This window comes from Thrips palmi, unplaced genomic scaffold (assembly GCF_012932325.1).
Source record: "Thrips palmi isolate BJ-2018 unplaced genomic scaffold, TpBJ-2018v1 HiC_scaffold_10, whole genome shotgun sequence".
In the NCBI taxonomy this organism is placed as follows: Eukaryota; Metazoa; Arthropoda; class Insecta; order Thysanoptera; family Thripidae; genus Thrips; species Thrips palmi.
Window position 1 is genome coordinate 19,292,360 of NW_023144621.1, and position 22,240 is coordinate 19,314,599.

The 22,240-nt window shown below is 61.8% G+C and overlaps 1 protein-coding gene across 3 annotated transcripts in view; it reads right to left on the reverse strand.

Moving 5' to 3' along the window:
- The window catches only part of LOC117654536 (rap1 GTPase-activating protein 1), a 183,443-nt gene that overhangs the window by 47,248 nt on the left and 113,955 nt on the right, over positions 1–22,240 (reverse strand). For all 3 annotated transcript variants that reach the window (XM_034401239.1, XM_034401241.1, XM_034401240.1), the window contains exon 3: positions 16,037–16,129. In XM_034401239.1, the coding sequence (XP_034257130.1) occupies positions 16,037–16,129 (93 nt within the window). The remainder of the gene's footprint in view (positions 1–16,036; positions 16,130–22,240) is intronic.

Sequence of the window (22,240 nt, forward strand, 5' to 3'; positions counted from 1 at the left end):
GGCGTGGTACTCTACCCGAGGTTCCCACGGCGTGGAATCATCACCGCGGACGTCCTGTCCAGTCTGTACCGTTTGGCGCTCCGAATCGTAAACTCCGGGACCGTTGCACTGTTGCACTCCATTCGGGCAGCACAATAAGCATCGGGAAACACTAAAATGTGTGCAGCCGGCGCGGCCAGCGCGGCCGAGTCGGCCGCCGCGTTTTGGCGGGAAAAGCACCGCGACAGCAGCAGACGGATTCGTCGCTCTGTCTCTCTCGCACTCGTGGCGCGGCCCGTGTAGGTGCGAGAGAGACAGAGCGACGACTCGCAGCCTCGCGCGTCACAGCCGATCACGCCACCGCACGCGGTGCACGCGCGTGCGACTCGGTGCGACTCCAGACGAGACGCGGTTCAAGAGCCGCGCCGCTATGAGAAACGTCACAGAACGCAGCGCGCGTGCCTCGAGTGCAGCTCTAGGATAAACAAAGTCAAAAACGGAACAACGCAGGCGCGCGGCTGTGTGTGTGTGTGGGTGAGTGCGTGTGCGTGTGTGTGCGTGTGTGTGCGAGCCGCCCCGTTTGGCCTTTCGTCTTTCGCGCGGAGAGTGTTTTAGTGTACACACTGCAAGTTCCTAGGCATAGCGCCCAGAATAGTCAATCGGGGCGCAAGAGCCTACAGGAGATAGAGAAAGGGAGAGGCGGGACGCGTCCGTGCAGCGCCGAGGAAAGGGACAGTGTGCGCACGCGCGCGCTCCGTTCAGTTGGTTTATGTTTGGCCGGATAGAGGTGGTATAAGTCGCATGATTGTCGCCCGATGCTCGCCCACGGGCTGCCGGCCCTGCCGGGGTCGCCGCCACGTCGCCGCGCGGCCACGCCCGTGCTTGTTATGCAACCGGTTCACCAACACACACACACACACACGCACATGGAAGGACATGGCCAAGCAGAAACACAAATATGTGAGCTTCTTCCACTAAGCAATCCCATTTGACATTTTAAGGCATGGACGGATGAGCTGCTGCAGCAATGGTGTGTGTGTTGCGCGCCATGGCAGCCCGTGTCAAACTGTCCGCCACACACACACACACACACACACGCACAATCCACCTCCATTCTCTCGTGTCACGCGTGGGAAGGAAAAGGGTTGTAGATTTTCTCGGCGCGCAAAGGAGCATGCAAGACATTGGAGAGAGAGAGAGAGAGGAGAGAGAGAGAGGAGAGAGAGAGAGAGAGAGAGAGAGAGAGAGAGAGAGAGAGAGAGAGAGAGAAGGAAGGGGGTGGGGCCGTCATCGTGGCTCTAGTGAAACGGAAACCAGCCTTCGCGTTGCTTCGCGTCGAGGAATGACCCGCTGACACTCGCCTGATGAGGTAGACGCGGCGCGGACGCGGAGTGACGATTGGCTGATGGATTGATTGGCTCGTTCCGACCGACACGGCCCGCAGTTTCTCCCGCAAAGGTTGTTGCATGCAGCGCGGTTTGAATATGGCGACCGCAGCTGCGGCCGGAAGTGGCTGCCTGCCTGGCTGCCTGGTTGGCGCCCCGCGGTCGGCGTGGTCCGACTCCATCGGGCCCAAATCACCGATATACTGTACCGCGCGGTGCAGTGTGGAGCAGCGAACTTCCCGGCGGCAACGGCACCCGGGCGCCGCACGCGCATTCCTTGGCCTCCTCCTCCTCCTTCGCGGTGCTACTCGAATTCCGTCACGCTCTTTACGGTTCATGCGCACGACAAAATAATTAATTTGATGAGAAGAAAAATCCCCCTCCCGGCCGCCAGGGTTTACCAACGCACACGCAGCCGTTGGGACGCACACCGAGAGATAACTACACTGGGAGTGCGGGTCGGTGCGGGAGGAGGAGAACAAGGTGCTGCCCTTACTTCATCACCGCCATGGGAAACCATTGTGGGCTGGGCAGTCCAGCGTGGACTCGCCGACTCGAAGCGAGACCTCGGAGCGGGCGAGCCGGCCCAAGCCACCCTTTCGTTCGAGGACAAAGCCACTGGCAAAAACAACGCACCGCCGCGTTGCATTGCACGGCCGGCAAAAACAATACCGCCGTCTTGCGCGGGGCGGCCGGCCGGCGCCCCGTGGCTGGCTGCCTGGACTTCCCCCGACCACGGCCACCACGGCGACCCCGCGGCGACCATGGCCGGGTACCAAAACGGTACCACGGCGCGGCGACCCTGCATCAGATTGGGCGCAAGGGCCGTGCCAGCCATGGCAAGCCAGGCCCGGTAAGGGCGTAATAAGGGACAATGGAGATCAGAATCGGGGCCCGCCGCCCCGCCGATGCAGCGGGGCCTCAGCCAAGTATGGTGGCAAGGTCACCGGAAAGCTGCGCGCAAAAAGGGACAAACTTCGGCATCGCGCGCGGGATTCGAACCCGGGGCACGCCCTGCCGAGGCAGGGCCAATGACAGATGACATAACGGCGCTGCTCCAACATCGCGACGCACGGCATGAGATTAGAGTGTAGGGCCGCTATCTGATTGGCGGGGTCCCTGGCGGGGGACGGTGGCGGCAACGCGCGGCAACGGACAGACTGGCCCACATGAAGGTTGTCGCCGAGCGTTGGCCGCTGGAGCGCGCCCCGCCCCGCCCCGCCCCGCCCCGCCACGCACCGCGAGGCACGCCTTGGTTGCGCCCCTATCTCCGCGGCAGTATCTGATCCGGCATCGGGTCGTGCTGCGAGGGGCCGCGGGGCGCGGGGCGGAGGGGCCGAGTTCACGTCCACGTCGCGGTGCTTCACCCCCGGGCCCCGGGCCGCGGACTCCTCGGACTCCACGACGCCTACCTGCACGGGGCTCAGCCGCGCGGCCAGCAGCCCGTCCACCATGATCTTCATGAAGAGCAGGCGACGCAGGCGCTTGCTGCCGCCGTCGTGGTGCTGCAGGCGGTCCAGCAGGACGAAGCGCATGGCGACGAGCAGCGCGGCGCACGCCAGGCAGAGCAGCACCAGCAGGACGGAGCACCGCAGGCGGAGCTTGGCGAGCGCGCGCGGTCCGCGGACGACGGCGGGGCTGCGCGGACGGCCGCGCGGAGGGGCGCGAATTTTCGAAGCGGTGCGCGCGGCGCGCCACTGGAGGTTGCCTTCAGGCGGAAGGGTCGTCGCTGGCCGCGGCGAGGCGAAGCGAGAAGCGAGGTGTCGGCGGCGAGGGCGGGACGCGAGTGCGGTTGGCCGTTGGCTGACAACTTGACAGAATCACGCCACCGGCGAAGGCGTGCACTCCCCCGCCGTGCCGTGCCGCGCCGCGCCGCGCCGCGCCGAGTGGTGCGTCGCTTCGGAACCGGCGGCGGCTCTCCGCAAACGCAAACAGCACTCACGATTCGCACAACAAGTCTCCCCGCTTTTGCCGAGCCAGCGCTTTTTTTCCTGCCTCCCGCCGAGTGTCCGCGTGTGTGTGTGCGAGTTTCGCGTCGGTGTGTGAGTGAGTGCAAGTGCCTCCAATGCATTGAAAGCGGAGACCCCCAATCCGAGCCGGGGCGTCGCGGCGCTGCGGCACTGCACTGCGTTGCACTGCGTTCGGCATCACGTGACGCGCCGCGCTGCGCATCGAGTGGCCGTCACTGTAAACCCCAAGGGGCCCAAGGGCGAGGCGCGAGATGTTTCCCCGTTTGTAAAAACGGCCGCCAAGACGGACAAGCAGGCGACGGCCATCGATTTGTTTCATTCCCATTCACTACCACACAATACTGACACACACACACCGTTACCGCGACGACGGTGTAGTAGTGCTGCGGTTGCGAAACCAAGAGCGAGGCCTTGTACACACACCAACACACACGAGCACAACACGGAAAAACTTGGACAAAGGTGCGAAAATGGAGCTTGGCCAACCTCGCGGTCGCTTCGCTCGGCGGGACGTGAACTGATGACCCGGCCGCCGTGCTGGCCGTGCCGGCCGTGCTGGCCTAAACGAGCGCCTGGCTGATGAGACTCCAAGGCGTCCGCAACCCCGTCCGCCATGGACACCCAATGCCGTGCCTACACTCGGCGGCCGCGTCCTCCGCCACCGATTCCGAGTTTCGATCTGGTCGCTCGGCCTCTCTCGCACGGGACGCCGCTTGAGTGCGAGAGAGACGGGACGACGAAAACGCCTCTCGGGGCTGCAGGGGGAATTCCAGGAGGCGGCGTGCAGTCCGAGGTCCGGCAGGCCGTCATTAGCTAAGGGCGACGGCCGCGTGAGGCAACCCGTTAGCGCAGCCTGGAGTCGCTGGACGCCGCGGTGCCGCGAGGGTGTCGCTGGAGGAGGACCAGGTCGCCGTCATGGCGGCGTCAGCCAGCCAGACACGCGGCCTAATGACGACGGGCACCTCGGCGACGCCTCGACGGCCACGCCAGCGCCTTCCAGCGCCTTCCAGCGCCTCGCCAGCGCCTCGCCAGCGCCTTCCAGCGCCTTCCAGCGCCTTCCAGCGCCTTCCAGCGCCTTCCAGCGCCTCGCCAGCGCCTTCCAGCGCCTTCCAGCGCCTCGCCAGCGCCTTCCAGCGCCTTCCAGCGCCTTCCAGCGCCTTCCAGCGCCACGCCCGCCAGCGGTTCGCGACCCCGCCGGACCGGCGTGACGCCTCGCCGTCTTGCCGACGCCCCAAATGGGTGCGTGACGAGCGCTGACCTCCGCTCCGCCGCGGCAGCAACAACAACAAGAGGCACGGCGCGGCGGCGGGGCGGCACGGCCCGGCCAGCAACAACAACAAGAATGTGGAACGCGGCGCGCTGCGGCGGGGACCTTGGCGCCAAACGCGTCCAGCTAATGCAATTAGTCCGCGGCAACGCAAGCAGCGCAGCAGAGGCGGCGGGACGGACGGACGGACGGCCGCGCGGATGAATGGATAAGTGAATGGGCGCCTCGCTCGCCCGTGGACTCTGTGTCGCTCTGTCTCTCTCGCACCTACACGGAACGCCACATAGGTGCGAGAGAGACAGAGCGACGAAAACGACTCTCAGTCTGCCGCTCGCTGAATCCGTTGCGCCACACGCACGCATTCGCTGTTTCAATGAGACGGTGCCGCCGTTAAAGTGACCCAGTGTCGCCGAAAGCGGCTCGGCGACGCGCGGAGCGTTGCGTCACCTGGACGAGGGGGAGGAGCGGGAGGAGCATCGCAAGAAAGCTTCTCACCTCGGCGAGTTTGAGCGATCGCGTTTTACGGGGACACGCCTCCGCATCACGCGAAAAAAATAAAATCGGAAGGACAATAATGAGTAATGGGCCGGGTCGCTCTGTCTCTCTCGCACTCGCGGGGCGTCCCGTAGGGGTGCGAGAGAGACAGCGCGACGGAGCGCAGTCGCGGCCCGGGTCAAGCAAGTCAAGCAAGCCGTGAAGCTAATGCTATGCAGTTCCGGCAACAGCCTCGCTCCTTACGATTCCCCGCGCGGCGACGCGATGACGACGAATCGCACCGTGTAATTCCACGGCCGTTTTATTGCCGGTATTATGCGGCCGGATCAAAAATCAAAATCAATCGGTATGCAGATGAGCGCCGCGAGGGGGAGTGGGAGAGGGTGGTCCGTTTCCCAGCCGCCGAGTGTGGGACCGGTTGGCTAAGACGCGGCTAACGCTGCACTGCGCTTCGCACCGCGCGGCGTAAGTGCGGGAGGCGGGCTGGGCTCTGCGGGCACTGCGCGCTAAAGACGAGCGAAAACGGGGCGCACTCACTCGTAGCGCCACGTAAGAGCGGCGGCGAGGCGGCGGTGAACGCGCCAGCCAATGCTTCATTCACACCCACACACCCACACCCACACTGGCGGGCACTACTAAGCTGCTACCGGAGGAGCAGAAGGGGGAGAAGATCCGACACACACACACACACGTGCATTTTGAAGCTCGGTCTGGGAGCCGCCGTTAGCCAAGACGAAACAATGACGGCGAAGATATCCCTATAAAAACCGAAACAACACTATAAAAAGTGTTTTTATCTTTCAGTTCGCCGCGGGACTCGCAGGAGACACCCCGGGACGGATAGATAGATAGATGTTGGCCGAGCCCCCGCTGGCTGTCGCTGGCAGCAGACTCATTCCGAGAGTCGTTTTCGTCGCTCTGTCTCTCTCGCACCCAAACGGAGCGCCCCACGAGTGCGAGAGAGACAGAGCGACGAAAACGACTCTCGGAATGAGTCTGCTGGCTGTCGTTGGCTCAGAAGGCGAGGTCACTCCCACTCGCAAGTCATTTGGCGACGACTTTATCCCGTCGCGATCATCACCATCGTGGTGGCCGCGTGAGAAGCTGGACCGCGCCGCACCGCACCGCGCGCACAGAGAAAATGAGCAATTTTTTCGGAAACAGTTCCCTGAGGCCGTTTCTATTTTCTAAAATGAACCGCGGCGCCAGTGTAGTTGCAGGCCGTTGGCGGCGGGGAGATGCGGCGGCCTGCGACTCATTTCGCTGGGCTGTCTATCCACGCGTCCATCGGGCGATTAAAGCCCCCCCTCCTTCCCTTAATGGCTAATCAGGGCCACGAATTTGGACCAGACTTAATTAAAACAGCCCAGGGAGCTGGTGGCGCCGTGGCGGCACCTCGCGTACCTCGAGTACCTGCAATCAGTCAGGCGGGTACGGCGCGGGGCGGGGCGGGGCGGGGCGGGGCGCGGAGGCCAATTTCGGTCGTCTGCTCCTGGAAAGTGGTTCAGTCCGTTGACCGCCGCGGTCCCCCCGCCGACAAGCACCCCTCCCTGCTCCCGGCCGACCGCGGTCCTTGGTCCTCCGGGCGGCCCACGGCGCGGTCATCCATTCCCAGCGACAACCAAACGAGCGGGTAAAAGCGGTTGGCGTTCGTTGGTCAATGCCGAGAGTCGCGTTTTCGCCGCTCTGTCTCGCTCGCACCTGTAGGGGACGCCCCGTGAGTGCGAGAGAGACAGAGCGACGAAAACGACTCTCGGAATCAGTCTGCTGGGCCGCGGTCCTCGTCGTGATAAGTGTCCACTGTCTTGTCCGGGGCCACGCCCCCGCCTCGCCCCCGCCTCGCCCCCGCCTCGCCCACGCAGCCTGCCGGCACACAGACCCCCAGGCCGCCGCGCCGGCCGGCAGGACCCGCGGATGATTTATGAAAAGTTTGGGGAAACTGGTCCACACACGGACACGACGCGTTCGAGTGCGCGCCGCGGACGCCGCGGACACGCACACTTCATTTCTTTGCTGGTTATGTCGCGTTTCATCCTCCCCCACTGGAAGTGGTGGACTGGTTGGGCGCGGCCGTTTGCACCGGAGGCGTTCCTGCGGATGGGATGGGAGCGTTTGGCGGGCACGCCCGGGCTGGCACGCCCCGCAACAAAGCGGACAGGAGAGCTTCGGCCTGCCGCCTCCAGGGGGCGCTGCTACACTGCTACGCAGCGCCGCACTCCGTGCACTCCGCCGACCGGAGGAGCTTCCCCGTGCGACTTTCCCACGGACGCGCGTTCGCGTTAGTTGTTGGTTCACCTTTTGCCGGCCGCCGGCCGGACAGCCCGCGCCCCGCGGACAGCCGATGACAGCGGCAGGGGCGGGGCGGGGCGGGGAGGAGGGCGATCGTTTTAATACGTTTCGTGTGATGCTGGCTGCTGCACTGCTGCATGCCGTGAAAGTGCACCGGGTCTTCCCCCTGCACTGTGGAATGGCGGAGTGCGGCGCCTTCCCCGCGGCCCAGCCAGGCCCAGCAGGCTGCCCGGCGCGCCGCGGCGGGGCGCGGAGATCAAATGCAATATCACACGCCTCGCGGTGCAGGCTGGTGCAGGCCAGTGCGGCGCGGTCGGTAAACTTGCCAGTCCGACGCGTGGTATGCCTCGCACGCCGCGCGGGGCGCCGGGCGCCGCTCCTCGGGCTGGACCAGCCAGCCCCAGGATCACTAATTGAATATTAAACACAGCTTTTTACAATGACCGGCGGAAGTTGGGTCCGCACGTTGTATTATGGTGATGCGGTTACGCCTTTCCTGGTCCGCGGTTCGAGCACTCCGCTATGATCCTTGCCCAATGCGCGGCGCGCAGCTCTGGCGCCGGCCATGCATATGGATGGACTGGGTCAACACGGGGAGTGCGAGTGTGTGTGTGGCCGCGGTCGGCGTGCTAAAAGTCCCCACGCCGGCCGGCCGCACAATTTCACCGCCTTCAGGAAACGTATCGGCCTTACGCAAGTTCGGCATTACCAGCCCGGTGCATTGCGACCTACAAGTGTGGCGGTGCGTCATTCAACACGGTGCCGGTGCGGTAACGGTGGCGCTAACGGTGCCGTGAGTGTCCAGGGCCAGGCCCATTCACTGTGTCGTCCAGATCAGCTGCTCATCAATGGACTACTTGTCGCGCCCTTCGCCGCGGCCACTACACTGTTCCACGGCCGCGCGGCCAAAGTGGCCGAGGCTGACGTCACGGCCGGCGCCCCGCGGCCGTCCCCGCCTCCGCCAAGTCCCCCGGCGCGATGATGATAACGCGCCGGCCCCCGTGGGTGCGAGAGAGACAGCAACGCAACAACCCCGCCGCAGTGCCTGCAGTGCCTCGCTGCTGGAGCGAGCGAGACGGGCAGACCGCTAATGAACGTATTATACTTTCAAACGGAAGCGGCGCGGCCCGCGGACTCGACGCACACGTGTGCTGCACTGCGTCGCGGCGCTCATGTCGAGCACGGCGAGCAGGAAGGAGACTCGCGAACTCACGCCGAGGAATGCACGAAACCGAGGGAAATGGAATAGGAAAACGTCCAAAACACAATATGTGCGCTGCTGTATCGATTCATCATCGACGGCCGGATGACAACAATGTCCAGACGATCAAGATGAAGCCAGCTTTGGCCCACGCGTTTACGGTTTCCGGAAGTCGGCGACATCTGCGCAGGCAGCCGTCGTGAAGACGCATGTGTGCGAGGGCCACAGCGAGCCAGAGCACACAATGCGTCACCCAAGCGGGCCAAGCGTCCCTGACCTGGACGCGGAGTGCGAGGAGTGCGAGCGGGTCTGTCGCGTGCACTGGTGCACCGGGGCGATCGGGCAGACCGGATCTTGAAGAGTCATTCCCGTGTCTTTGGGGCGGCCTTACGTTTTTAACGAGGCACGGAAATAGAGGAACCAGTTTTGATGAGCTGTTCTCGAGCCGAGCGTGGCCCGCGGCGAGGGAAACACCAACGTCACAACAAAACAAAGTGAACGAAGTGTCGCCGCAAGTCGAGGCCAGCACGGTGCGTAAGAGGAGTTGCCTTGCCTATCTCCCCGGCCGACAAGGGGTGGACACGAAGGGGTGGGTGTGAGTTGTGTTGCCTACCTCCACGGCGGACAAGGGGTGGACACGAAGGGGTGGGTGTGAGTTGTGTTGCCTACCTCCACGGCGGACAAGGGGATGAAAGATCCAGGGCGTGGCCTGTGTTGCCTGCCCTTGCGGCAAACAAGGGTTGAAGACAGTCGCAGACGGCAGCCACACTGCATGTGGCGTGTCGGCGTGCCGTCGCGGCGTCGCGGCCGTGAAGCAAAACGGCGAGAAAAATATTAAAAAGCCGCCGGCTGTGAAAGACGAGCCGGCGAGGCGAGAGAGTTGCGATGACACGAGAAAGGGCCGCAAAGTTGCAAGTTGTAAAGCTGGCAACTTTCAACACTCCGCCGCCAGACGCGCGCGGGCTGTGCCGTGGCTGTGCCGTCCGTGATTTGCAGCGCGTTGCGAACTGCGAACGGCCGCGAGGACCTCGACGACTACATCTAAGGAGTGCGTGGCCAAGGCGGAGGGGAGTGACGTCAGCGCGGCACGCGTCCTTCTCGCTGCAGCGCCAAGCTGCGAGCGCCCGACGCACCGCGGGTAGGCAACCCAACGCTCGCGGCCGCGCGGCGCTGTGGCCGGCAGCGGGCGGCGGCGCGCTCAGCGCCAGAGCGCCGTGGAGGTAGGCAGCCCGTCGGGCGTGACCCGAGCGCGGGCCGAGCCGCCGGGAGGGCAGGCAACCCAACGGGCTCACCAGCGCGCGCGGAGTGGCCACCCTAGCCGAGCGGCACGCGTCGATACCCCGTGCGCCGGGGTGCCGTGCCGTCGGCGAGGTGTATCGCCGCTCTCGCGACGCCGCCGCCACCACCGGATCTCGCTACGCGGGGTATCGCCGCGTGTCTCCAGCGCGGCGGGGTATCGCCGCGTGCGGCCGGCGTGGCGGGGTAGCGCCGAGTGGCGGCGACGCGGCGATACCCCTTGCGCGCAACAGCGTCGCGGGACGCAGCGTGCAGCGAGGGAGACGGGACGGCGACGGGCGCTCGGCCAGGCCAAGCCCGCCTGGAATGCATCGCCGTCCGTACGCCGTACGCGGCGGCGCGGCCAGGAGGTGCTCGGCGCGCATCCAATCATAACTGTCCTGTTCTGGGAATGAGGCTCGATCGACCTAGTTCCCCGTGCCAGCGTCAGCCCAGCCAGCCCCACCGCGGCGGCGGCCGTGCCCCGCATAGCCCCGCCAGGGGTCACACACCGTCACACACACACAGACACAGCCGCCGCAAGACTTACAGTGCGGGGAGCAACGTGCGGCCACACACACACACACACACACACACACACACACACACACACACACACACGGCGGGCCTCTCAGAACAAACGGCCTCGCGAACGCCGACACTGTCGGGGACCGCAATCCGCGGCGAGGCCTGCTTACCCCGAGCGCCACACCGGCTGCACTGCCAAGGCACTGCCAAGGCACTGCCTGCCCCGCGATCGGGGCGCTGTGTCCCGATAAGCGCCAACAATCGCAGCGAGTGGAGGGCCGTGGGGCGTCACGTCGCAGTCACGTCGCCGCGCTTCCCCGTCCTCGTTGGCTGGCCTGCACCTCGCCGCGCAAAAGTGCAGCCTGCTCAGCGCGTTATCCCGTGAGAAAAGATGTTGTTGCGAGCGGCTGCGGAGTCCGGCCGGGCGAAAGCGCTTTCTCCCCTCTGTGTGTGAGTGAGTGAGTGCACGGACACTCATCATCTTCATCCTCGTGCTAAGGTCACAGGCGGCCCAGGCGGGGCCCTCCACACACGTAACGCGACGGCCGGGTCGGTAGCCGCGCGCTGCGGTGCGCGGTTACGCCGTGGAGGCCGCCGCCGCCCGCCGCACAGTGGGCCGGAAAACTGGTGTGGAGGCGGCCAAAATCGACCAAAATTCTAGCCGAGCAGCTAAATGGGATTGGAATTGAACGTGTGGCCCCCTCGAGCGGACAGCAATCCATTGGTGGGATCACACGCACACGTTCGGTTCGATAACTGTTCAGCGACCTTGGAGCTCAAAACGCGACTGGAGTTTTGACCGCCTCGCCTCCACCGGCCCTCTTGGCCCAGTGTGCCGCGTGCGGCGCGGCAAGTGCGCCTGCCAGGCTGCGACGCTGCGACGCATCCCGCGTGGACGGCCCGGACGGCCTCAGCCGCGACACTGCAACTTTGACAGGTGACTGCGCGGCCGCGCGGCTGCGGCCCCGAATCTGGGCCAATGCCGTCGCCGAACACGGGCACGGGCCGTACGGCGGCGAGGCGCAGCGTGCAGCACACGATGCGCGCCATTCCCATGCACGCCGCGACGCGTCCGCGACGCGGCCAGGCATTCCACGCAGCGCGCGCAGGGAGGACAGACAGTGTGCGGCGCGCCGAAGTCGTTTCTCAGTCTGTCAGTTGGAATAAGACAAGACAGGAAGGAACAGGACCATAACGGCGCTGGCCTGGGCCTCGGCCCGGTAACCAGCTGCGTTCATCCGTGTCTTATGGCACTTCTTGTTGATTGGCCCGATGCATGGCCGAGCGGCGCGCGCCCCGCCGCCCCGGGATGGCAAACGGCGACCGCCGTCTTGCCCACCGTCTAACAAGATGACGTGACTTACTTCTATCGGCCGGGCCCGGCCAGGGCAATTACACTCGAAAATGGATGTGATCGACACGCGACGCAGCGGGCCGTGTCGCACAGTCGCGCGCCAAGACGACGCCCTTGATGAGCTGGAGCAAGCCGATCAACAACAACGAGGCCGCCGAAGATAACGACGTGTCGGTGTGTGTGTGTGTGTGTGTCTTTAATTAATTACACGCGCCGCGTGGTCCGTGACCCGCGCGGCGCACGCAGCTGCAGCAGGCCGCGCCGCCTCCAAGACGCCCATGAGACACCCCGACCCGCCCCGACCGCTTCACGAACGGCGTATGGCACACGGCAAGCGGCCGGCCAGCCGAGCGATTCAAAAAGAGTCGATCACTCTGTCTCTGTCGCACTCACGGAGCTCTCCGTAAGGGTGCGAGAGAGACAGCGACGGAGCCCGGCAGCCACCCCCAATTAGGGCGTGCCGCGCGATGAGCAGTCACCGCGGCCGGCTGGCTGGCGTACCGATACCGCCCCGCAGTGCAGGTACCCCTGCAGGTACCCCTTTAGCCGCACGACAGCAAGCAGCCCTGCAGAGAGGCGACTCGCCGCGTCTCCCTGGGCAACGCCTGGGGTCAGTTGGGGAAGACAGAGCGACGCAACGGCCCTACGGAATGGTTCGGCTGGCGCTCCGACGGGCTGAGTCTCCAGGACGGTCCAATTCCGGAAAGGCGAGCGGCGCGGCGCGGCCAGAATCGTGACATTTTCTCACGTCCTTCCATTTGGCGGCGCCGTTTATCTCTTTTCCCTTCCGACTCACTAACACACACTCACACACTCACACACACACACACACACACACACCTTCACACACACACACACACACACACACGGGGCCAGGCTCGCCGCCAGGTTTTGCCATTCCCAGTCCTAGGACACGTACGCCGCCGCGGTGACATGCGGTTCCGGATCCGGCGAGGGGAGGGGAAGGGAAGGGGACGGGCGGGCGGGCACACGCGACACTACGACTTGCTGACCAAGACTCCAGGGAGGCCACTTTACAGACAATCAATTAAAGTCTCTTTCTCTTTCTGTCCGTCTGTCTGTGACGGCACGACCACCCCTGCCGGGCTACTCGCCCGTGAAACAAACGTGAAACACGCCGCGTCATCGTCTTCTGGGACGTCTTGGAGGAGTCGGCGGCGTCCTGGCCGTCCCGGACGGCACGGCACGCCACGGCACGGCACGGCCAGCCGTGACCGCACAGGCGTGACTGCGTGACGCCGCGACAACTGCATAGCGGCGTGTAGTACAGTGTAGCGGGGCCAAGAGGGTGGCGCACCTGGGCCGAATGAGCCAAGACGACGTCGCCGCCCGTCGGACGTCCGTCACTCCCAAGTCACTCCCAAGTCACTCCGCAGCTGCTCGGACGGACAGGGCGGCCAGTCCGACGAGGCTGAGTCCTATCACTTTCTTCGCGACTCGCCCGCTGCGGGATGAGGCCCCCCGCGGCGCATCTCTCCGTCTCTCTCGCACTCGTGGCGCCTTGCGGCCTCGCGGACGCGCGCGAGAGAGACAGCGCGGTGCAGCGCGGTGCAGCGCCGTGTGCGGCATCGCCTGCAGGGCCATGCACGCCACGGGCAAGGCCGTGGATAGATGAGTCCCCCACCGGACCGCACGGCTAGAGCCTGGAGACAGCCAGGGCGCGCCAGGTCGCCGTCGCTGCAAGCCGCGGTCTCTTACAAGGTGGCGGCCAAAAGAGGAATCCGCTCGAAAAAACACCATTAAACCACGCCTCGAAACAGGGATGAAGGAAAGAAAACGACACACACACACACACGAGGGGCGGAGGGTTAATCATCCCCTTAACCTGCGGCCGAGGAGTTCCGCCAGAGCGTTCCGCTGCGTGGCGTTCAATTGGACAGAGCGTCGTTTGCCGCGACGCGACACGCCACGCCGCGCCCACGGGACGCCGCGGGGGAAGGCGCGGCCGGGCGAGGCAGCCTTCGACGGCGCTGGGCCGTCGCCGTCCGAGGGGGTGGTCGCTGCGCCGCTTCGCCTTGCGAGTTCCGGTGACCGTGGCCGGCCGATGCCCAGCGGGGGTCTGAATGGAAAGTGCGGCTGGATCAGATCGGCAGCGCCACGGTGCAGGCCGCACCAGGCCGCGCCAGGCCGCGCTCGCCAGGTGAGAAACAAGGACCCGGAGGACGTCAACAAGGACCCCTACAAGGACCTCAACCGCCTCGCTATCACGTCGCCCAATCGCCCTAATGACTGCGTATTGGCCGTGCCGTGGCCGCGCCGGGTACGGACCGTCTGCTCCGCCCCGCCCCCTCCTTCCCCCTCCTCCAACCTCCCACAGATTTGATATACCACCATCGGGCGACGCTGGTATGTGTGCCTGCCGGCCGGGGGGATTTGTGGCACGGGGAAGTGTGTGTGTTTTCGTCTGGCCAGGTGTCGTGCGCGGCGGCGGTCGAGAGGCGGTCGCTCTCGTATGGTTCGACTGGCCCCGGGCCGTGTGCGAGTCTGTTTGGACACGAGCCTCCCACGATAAAGTTCCTCTCGAACTAGTTCCGAGCAGTGGTCCGCCACAGAGCCCCGCCCGGCCCGGCCGCCGCCGCCCGTCTGGCGCTCGCCAGTTCGCAATCAAATCCCGCGTCCGCCCGGGGCAGCCCGGGGCGCCTTCCAAGCACTGCCAGCGCCCCGCCGGCGAGTCGCCGCAGCCCAGGCTGATAGGGCGAGGCCGTGACGCAGGCAGCACCGACGCCGCGACGGACCGACTCTATTGTATTAATTACTTGACGATGACGGTTTTATTGATTTTTTTATATCGACATTTTTTTTGCGCGACGGCTCGGGTCGAGTGTAAAGCTGTGAATGGGAAGGGGTTTCTCAACACTTTAAGACGGTGCATTGGCGATATCGGTCCACACACACACACACACGCTCACGATCGCTAAATCATTCCGTGGATCTATGGGAGCCGCTGTCCAAATAGCAGAATGGAAGCCACCGCCGCCAAGAAAAACGTCTTTTTTCCCTCCCTTCCCTCTCCGCTCCCCTTGGCCTGGCCCTTTTGTGCGAGTGCGGTTTATCCGTTCTGGTCAAGTGCGCCGGGTCGCCCTTCCTTTTCCTTCCCGGCGGGCCGCCAATTGAAAGCCTGAAAGCGCCGAAGATGTTGTCAAACCCCGAAAACGCGGCGCGGCGCGCAGGAAGCGATATGAATGCGGAAGCAGCAGCCACTTGAGGAGCAGGGGTGGGTGCGCTGCCCTGGCCTGCCCTGGCTTGCCGGGCACGCCGGCGGGTGGGAACCCCTCGCCCACTCCGCGCCCACCTCGCCCACCCCGCCTCGCTTTTTCACCACTTTCGCTCCAAAATCTGACAGCCGGAGCGGCAAGCTCGACCACGCGGTGGTATCAATATCTTCATGACCCGGCCGGCCGGCAGGGCAGGGGGCAGGAGGCAGACCCATTCCTCAGATTTTCTCTCCCGAGATGAAAATGTCCGGGCGATGGCAGACGGGCGATAGGCGTCCGGTCAAGCCGGCCGGACCGCGCGCCCGAACTAGATAATTTAATTACGGGACCGGATCCATATCAGCGAATAAATAACATAAATATCGCCCGCGCCTCGAAATCATGACCCGCCCTTCCACCGGCCTCGTCGGCCTCGACCGCGGAAGCCGTGGCGAGAGCGGAACGCCGCTTTGAGCAAATAGCACGTCTTTACAAGGCTGCACTGGGAACATCTTTACCCCATCTCATCTAACAGCGAAATCTAGCGGGCAAAACAGCTGGACAACAACAAGAAGACAGGGTGGCCATTCAAACGCACGACCGCGACGCGTTCAAAGGAGCGCAGCAGTCACCTTGTGATGACAGGAAGTTGGAAAAATATTTGTGAAATTAGCGACATCATCCTAAAGGGAGCACACACACGCACACTCACGCGCACGCGCGAACACAAAGACGGAGACAACAAGGAACGATATTGGACACGCCTGGGGAGCTCAAACAATGCCGGCCCCCTTCTTGACTTTTCGGCTCCTTGGCTTGCACCGCCTGCATGGCCTGCACACGTGTGTTGTGACATGTGGTCGATGCGTTCGCAGTGACGTCACGACCGGCTGGTGAACGGCGGTAGCGAAAAACAACAACGACTTGATGGGATTTGAACCGGGGCCCCGGGCCCCCGGGCGCGTGCAAAGTCATCCATCAGCAGGACGGCGCGTCCGGCCACGCCTCATTGAGCAGCTTCCGCGCGAGAGGCGCGGGTTCGAGTCCCCGTCGCGGGCCCGTTTTTATTGGCACTCACCTGAGAGAAGTACGGCGGCAGGACGCATCGCTGGTCGTCCAGTCGGCTGCTCTGCACGCGCTCCAGCAACTCGAACAGGTCCTGCGTCGCGCCCTGCAACAAGGAGGGCGGTGAGTCTGGCGGATGGGGCAAGGCGCGCGTAGCGCAACGGGTAGCGTCCTCGCTTCCGGCAGCGAGGGATGACGGTTCGCTTCCCCGCGGCGCGCGGCGACAGCAGATTTTTATCACGCAGTCCTTGCATGAATGAATGGATGATGCACTAAGACGGAGCACTCTGAGACGAGGACGACGTCGGGGAGTATCCATTGGCTTCGGTTGGAGGAGTGCGCCACATTAAAAATCCCAGGAAACGGTCACAGTGGTTGCAGCACTTGATTATTGCTCCATTTACCTCACGGTAACATTAAAAGCACCCCCAAAAAATCAACGTGATTTTTCGCCGCTCACAGACACCAGAAAACGCGACGAGACTACATCCATGCCGGATCGTCCTTGCGACAGGATTTCTGCTGCCGCCGCCGTGCTCCAGTGCAGTCAGTCGTTTGACAACAGCCCACGCAGCAGGGCTTGCATCCTGCACACACACACATACACACACACACACCAACACGTACACGCACACTCACATCCTGGCCGTCCATAGAGTGCCAAAGGAAGTCCTCGTCCGGCGCGGCGGGCCAGTACGGCCGCCTCGCCACGATGCACTTTTGATAAATTGTCGCCGATAAGGCGGCCGCCGTGCCCATGGCCGTGCCCATGGCCGTGCCCATGGCCGTGCTCATGGCCCTGGCCCCCACGGCGCTGCCCAGCGCGCTGCCGCGGCCCGGGCCACGCACCCTGGCCGACGGCTTGGGCCGCTTGTTGGCCGCGGCCACGGCCTTGGCGGCGGGGCCGGAGACGGGGATGACTGCACAGTACACATTAATCCCGGAGCGTTCGGCGCGCTCGGCGCGTTCCGCTGCCTGTCGGTTCGCCGCGTCGCCGCACCGCTCTCGCTCGGCGCGAGCCAGCACACGTCGCCGGCACCACGAGGACATGGCACGCTGTGCCTCCGCGACGCTCCCTCTCCGCGCGCTTGCTCGAGGCAGACTGAACCCAACCGGCCGGCCGGCGTGGCTTTGGCTGCGGTGGGCTTGGCTGGGCTTGGCTGGGCCGGCTGCACCGCTGCAGCGCGTCATCCCCTCCCCTCCCCCAGCCACCCCTGCACCGCGTCATCATCCCCTGCAGGGCCTGCACGGCTGCATCGACGGGTGCTGCTGCGGCGGACGGATCTCCAACTAAGCTGCATGTGTCGCGATGGAGCCGCGGAGCAGAGGAGCCACGCGACGCGTCAGTCAGCTTCGCACCGCGGCCGCCGCGACGGGCTTCATGGCGAGGCGACCTATGCGCTGCGCTCCCGAAAAATAATTTTTAAAAACTTTCGGTTTTATCAAACATTTGAGGGAGAATTCAAGTGCCTTTCTTTGTCTCTTAGTCTCCTGAAAATAATTGATGCAGTTCTGCCCAACGCGTCCGCCGCCAGCCGGCGCCTCTTTCCCCCCGCCCGGCCGCCCCGTCCCTTCCCCTTCAAGAAACCCCTCGGCCGCCCGCTCAAACGGTCCTTTCTATCCCAATCCCATTATGCCTTAACGTCCCGCTCTATTACTCTGTACGACGTGCGACTTTTGCCTCCCCCCTTTTCTTTTGCTCTGCTTCCTTCCTGCCAACCTTGCGCGACACACTCACACAAGCACACACTCACACACACACACGCACACATACGCAGTCTCGCACACGCACCCCTTCCGATCACCACAACAGCGGCGAAGCAATCCCCTTCGTATTACGCGGAGGCAGCGAGGTGGCTATCCCCAAAGTGGACCTCGCCGCGCCGTGCCGCGCCGTGCCCCGCTGCAGTGGCACCATGGTGCCTCACTGGCTGATGAGCAGAGAGGCAGAGAGAGGTCCATTGTGCACCCGTCTCTCCCTCTCGTCCTTCGCGGCACGCCCACCGGGCTCTTCCTCATTTCTCGCACCTAACCACCCCCCCCCACACACACACACATACACACACAGTCCGAACTTGACCTGTCCGGTCGGCCACGCCGCGGCAAAAACCGTCATCCGGACGGTGTATGAGAACTTGAAACATTTGCCGAGAGTTTACGCTCGCGGACTGTTGAGGTTCCCTATTTTCCGGGTTTCTTACTGATCGAGAGGGTTTGGATTAAGTGGAACACTCACACTGGATTGGACTTTGAGTATATTCTTTGGACTGATTGATTTGGCCTCACACGCACCTTTACACGATTCTAGCTTCCCTACGACTGCCCCGAGGCCGAGGTGTCGCTCTCGCTGGAGGGCCCCGCGGCTCGCGGAGCGGGCCGCGAAGGGCCCGCCGGGCGGTGCTACTGCTGCATCAATCGTCGCGCCGCGAACCCGCTCGTCTAGGTGGCCGTGAGCCGGGTCGCGGCGCGCGACTTTTGAAGTTGTCCCTCAACATCCGCCCGGCCTAGAAACTGTCGACCCCGACAGACACCGTTAAGAAAACTTGATGATACTAATATTTACAAAAGAAATCCTAGGGGCGTGTGAGACCGATACAATACTTTTTTTTAGATACGAGATTACAAATACATAACCGTTTTCACAACGGGAAAGGATACAAGAAAAAAATTCTTATCAATTGACAAAACATACATAAGAATATACAAATGAAGTTTCACGATGAAATCATCCAAAAAAAAATTATTTTCTACCCGTAACAATTCTAAAACTACTCCCAAAAATGTATCATTTTAAATAATAATATGGCACTAAGCTATTATTGAAGTGTCATCTAAACCCTATCTCTTTCTTCTCTCTGGCTAGCAACCGGGCAGGGACGCTGGCTCCCATGTGGCTTATTCAGGAAACGCCGCGGAAAGCACGTTGGCAAAAGGGTAGGTTCTTCTTCCTTTTGCGGTTTTGGAGATGATGTGGCCAGCACTGTTAATGGCGCCGAAGGCAACCACAGTGGGCTGCGGCAGGCGTTGCGCCTGTCCGCAGCTCGCGCGACTTTATGAGTGGTAGTCATGCGCCTGGACTTAAACCAACGCCCAAACATCAACTTTTAGTTTTATGTTTGTGGTCAAACGGCGTGGTTCTTTCCTTAAGTCCCTCGGCTAGGAGAGGGTGCGCCATACGCCTTCCCATCTCCGTCCGGCCGCCTCCCTACGGACTTGGCTTGGGCAATCGAGACAACGTCGATCGACTGTGCCTCCTCATTAAATGACTTGGCAACTTAAGGAAAGGATAGAAATTTGGTGATCCCGAAGTATCTGAAGTTGGGTCCGCGGTGATCCTGCTTGCCTGTCGATCGTCGGAGTAAGCCACACAGGAGTGAGGCTCCCAGGCACACAGTGCCAGCCAGAACCCTAAACTACACTACTGTATTTATTGCTATTTACTTTTAATGCTACAGTATTAATTATTAAAGTCTAGCGGCATACCTAGTGCGAAAGTTGTCTAATTCTATGTCTTCTAAGTCATCATTCTGGTCTCGCCTTCTCCTACGCCTTGTTGTCTGCGTTAAGGCTGGTGTAGGAGCTCTCTTAAATGGGGAACCACTAATTGACCTTTGAATAAAAATCATCCATATAATAAGTCCAGTTTGGATTCCTAGTAAAACACCGCAAAGCACATACACTATTACTTTATCAGAGGATAGAGATGTTTGAATTTTTCCTGTTGGTTTCTGTGGGCCGCTCATTACAACAAAATCGGGGAGAGTAAAAGATAGATTTTTAGAAATGACATTGGAAACTTTTAGAGCCGGATGCACATATTTTTCCGGTTCAGCACTCCATGGCTTGTTTGTTTTGGACCATAAAGACGGCAATATGACCGTTCTGTTGAATACATTGTTTAAACGGGGGTCACAAGGATACTGTGTATCAATCAATACATTTTGCTCGTGTCGCAGCACGCAGTCACACGGTATGTTAACCCTACTCGCACCTACCGGTACAGCTGACAGAAAAATCGCGTTCCCTGGACAGTCGACTACCAAATCATGCTTAGGATGTACTAGTACGTAATCATTTAAACCTAAACCAAGAATTTCCGGTCCGAAGTATGGCGTGCATTGGAACTGACACGTCTTACGTATGGATTCTAGATTTCTATTTTTATTTGTATAGATATTATTAACACAGCTACCCAGGTCTGCGTTATACGATGTTTCTCTGGGCAATGGGCAGATGAGACCGTCAATGCAGTCAGATCTTTGCTGTTCAGACAGGATACGAATATTTGAGGAGTTTGATACAATCATAGTGGGTTTTGCCAAAATTTTGCAAATGAAATTTCTGTACGCAAACGGTGTTGGAACTATGTCAATTATTTTCCAATTCTCACCCTTACGACGCACCGGATATTTTACAACCACTTCTAGGGACTTATCCTTAAATACACAGGTTACAATTTTCAGTTTATAGAGAGCCGAGAGGCTGGTCACAGCATAACGATTCATTAGCATGCCGCGAATGCCATTAGCTAATTGTTTCCCGCGCTTTGATGGCAGCAGCATTTGTTGGCCATGTTAATGCGGCACTACTTGTTGCAGTAACGCGGCCGCGAGGTGCGACTAGGGCACAATAATGAGATGGTAAAGTAAAACTTTCAAAAACGATAAATTAACCTGCACCGGGCAGGGCGGTCTGGAAGCTATGACGTTTTCGCACTCTTATCCACGTTTCATCGGCTGTGTGTAGAAAAAAAATGGATAGGCGCGAAAAGTTACACGACCGATTTGGCGGCACGGCGCGCCAACCCGATTAAAATCTCCCCCGCGGCCCGCCGGCCATCCGTCCATAGTATAGTGGGTGAAGGACCACCACTTTGTTTTAACGATGAGCTTTTGAAATGCACACATACGGACGCATAGCGCACACACGCACACACACACGCACACACACACTGGCGGCGCTTTGCACGTTCGGCTGATAGCATCAGCCGTGATAAGACGCTAATGGCCCTCATTATGCCGGCGGGGTGTTGGAGGTGTTGAAGGTGGGCGGGGCGGCGGCGCGGGGCGGCGCGGCCAGTGTCCAGTGTGGGAAACCCTCCCCTCCGAAACTCCTTTCGGCTTGACCCTTCGAGGAGCCCGCGCTCGGCTGGTAAACAGATTTAAACGTGCAACAAGCAGTGGGAGGAGTGGGAGGCGGAGAAGACACGAACGAAAGTGGTGGGCCATTGGGCAGGACGCTTGGATCGGACGGACGATCGGCAGCGACTGTTTCAATCAGGCGACTTCCTGTCACGCTTCCCTTTCGCCGACGCGGTGACGCAAGGAACGCACGTTTTACGGCGTACGGCCTGCGCGGCGAGGCAGCAGGTTGACTTTGCATCTTTTGTGTCCTGGCGGCGGCCCGACTCCGCAGGATCGTTTCGTCGCTCTGTCTCTGTCGCACTCGTGCGGCGTCCCGTCGGGGTGCGAGAGAGACGGAGCGGCGGGCGGCCACCGCGGGCCCACCGCGGGCCACGCACTCGGCGTCGTAAACGGAGCAACCCCTTCAAGTTCCGTATTGAAAAGAGGCTTCATTAAAAGGCGATGCACTCGTAAACAAAACGGGGACAAAGCGCGGTCGCCTAGCCTCGCACAGGGCACAGCCTCGCCTAGGACGTGTGAGAACGACATTAATAACGGCGGTACAACCCCGAAGGTTTTTTTATTGTTTTAGTTGTTGTTGTTTCCTTGGCGCGCAGGCAGGTGACAGCAGATTCGCGATTCGATGATAATGATGACCTGTTGGCGAATCCGCCCTAATGCATGCAAAGCCTCGATGACCGTTAACGACCGGGAGGAGGTCAAGACCTCGCGGCCAAAAATAAGGCGGGGAAAAAAACGGCGTTAAAATATTCCCGGAGACAAACGCGAGAGTCCGTCCCACACTGCTTCCACCTGACTTGGCTCGCCACTAGGCCAAAGGGTTGCCCTTGGCCCGAGCTTCGGCCTTTGGCCCGCCCGGCCGCACTCCACCCACGCCGCCTTCCGGCGGGGAGGAACGAGGAAACGGCGAAAAAAAGGGACGCCGTCAGCGTGATCGGACACGCTGCGGTAGGGACGTCATCGGGGTGGTCGGACGACTCCGTCAAGCCTTGACGGACGCGAGGAGAGCGTCGCCGGAAGAGCGACCCGTCAGCGTGGCGCGGTGCGGCGCGGCGCTTGGCAAACCTGCCGCA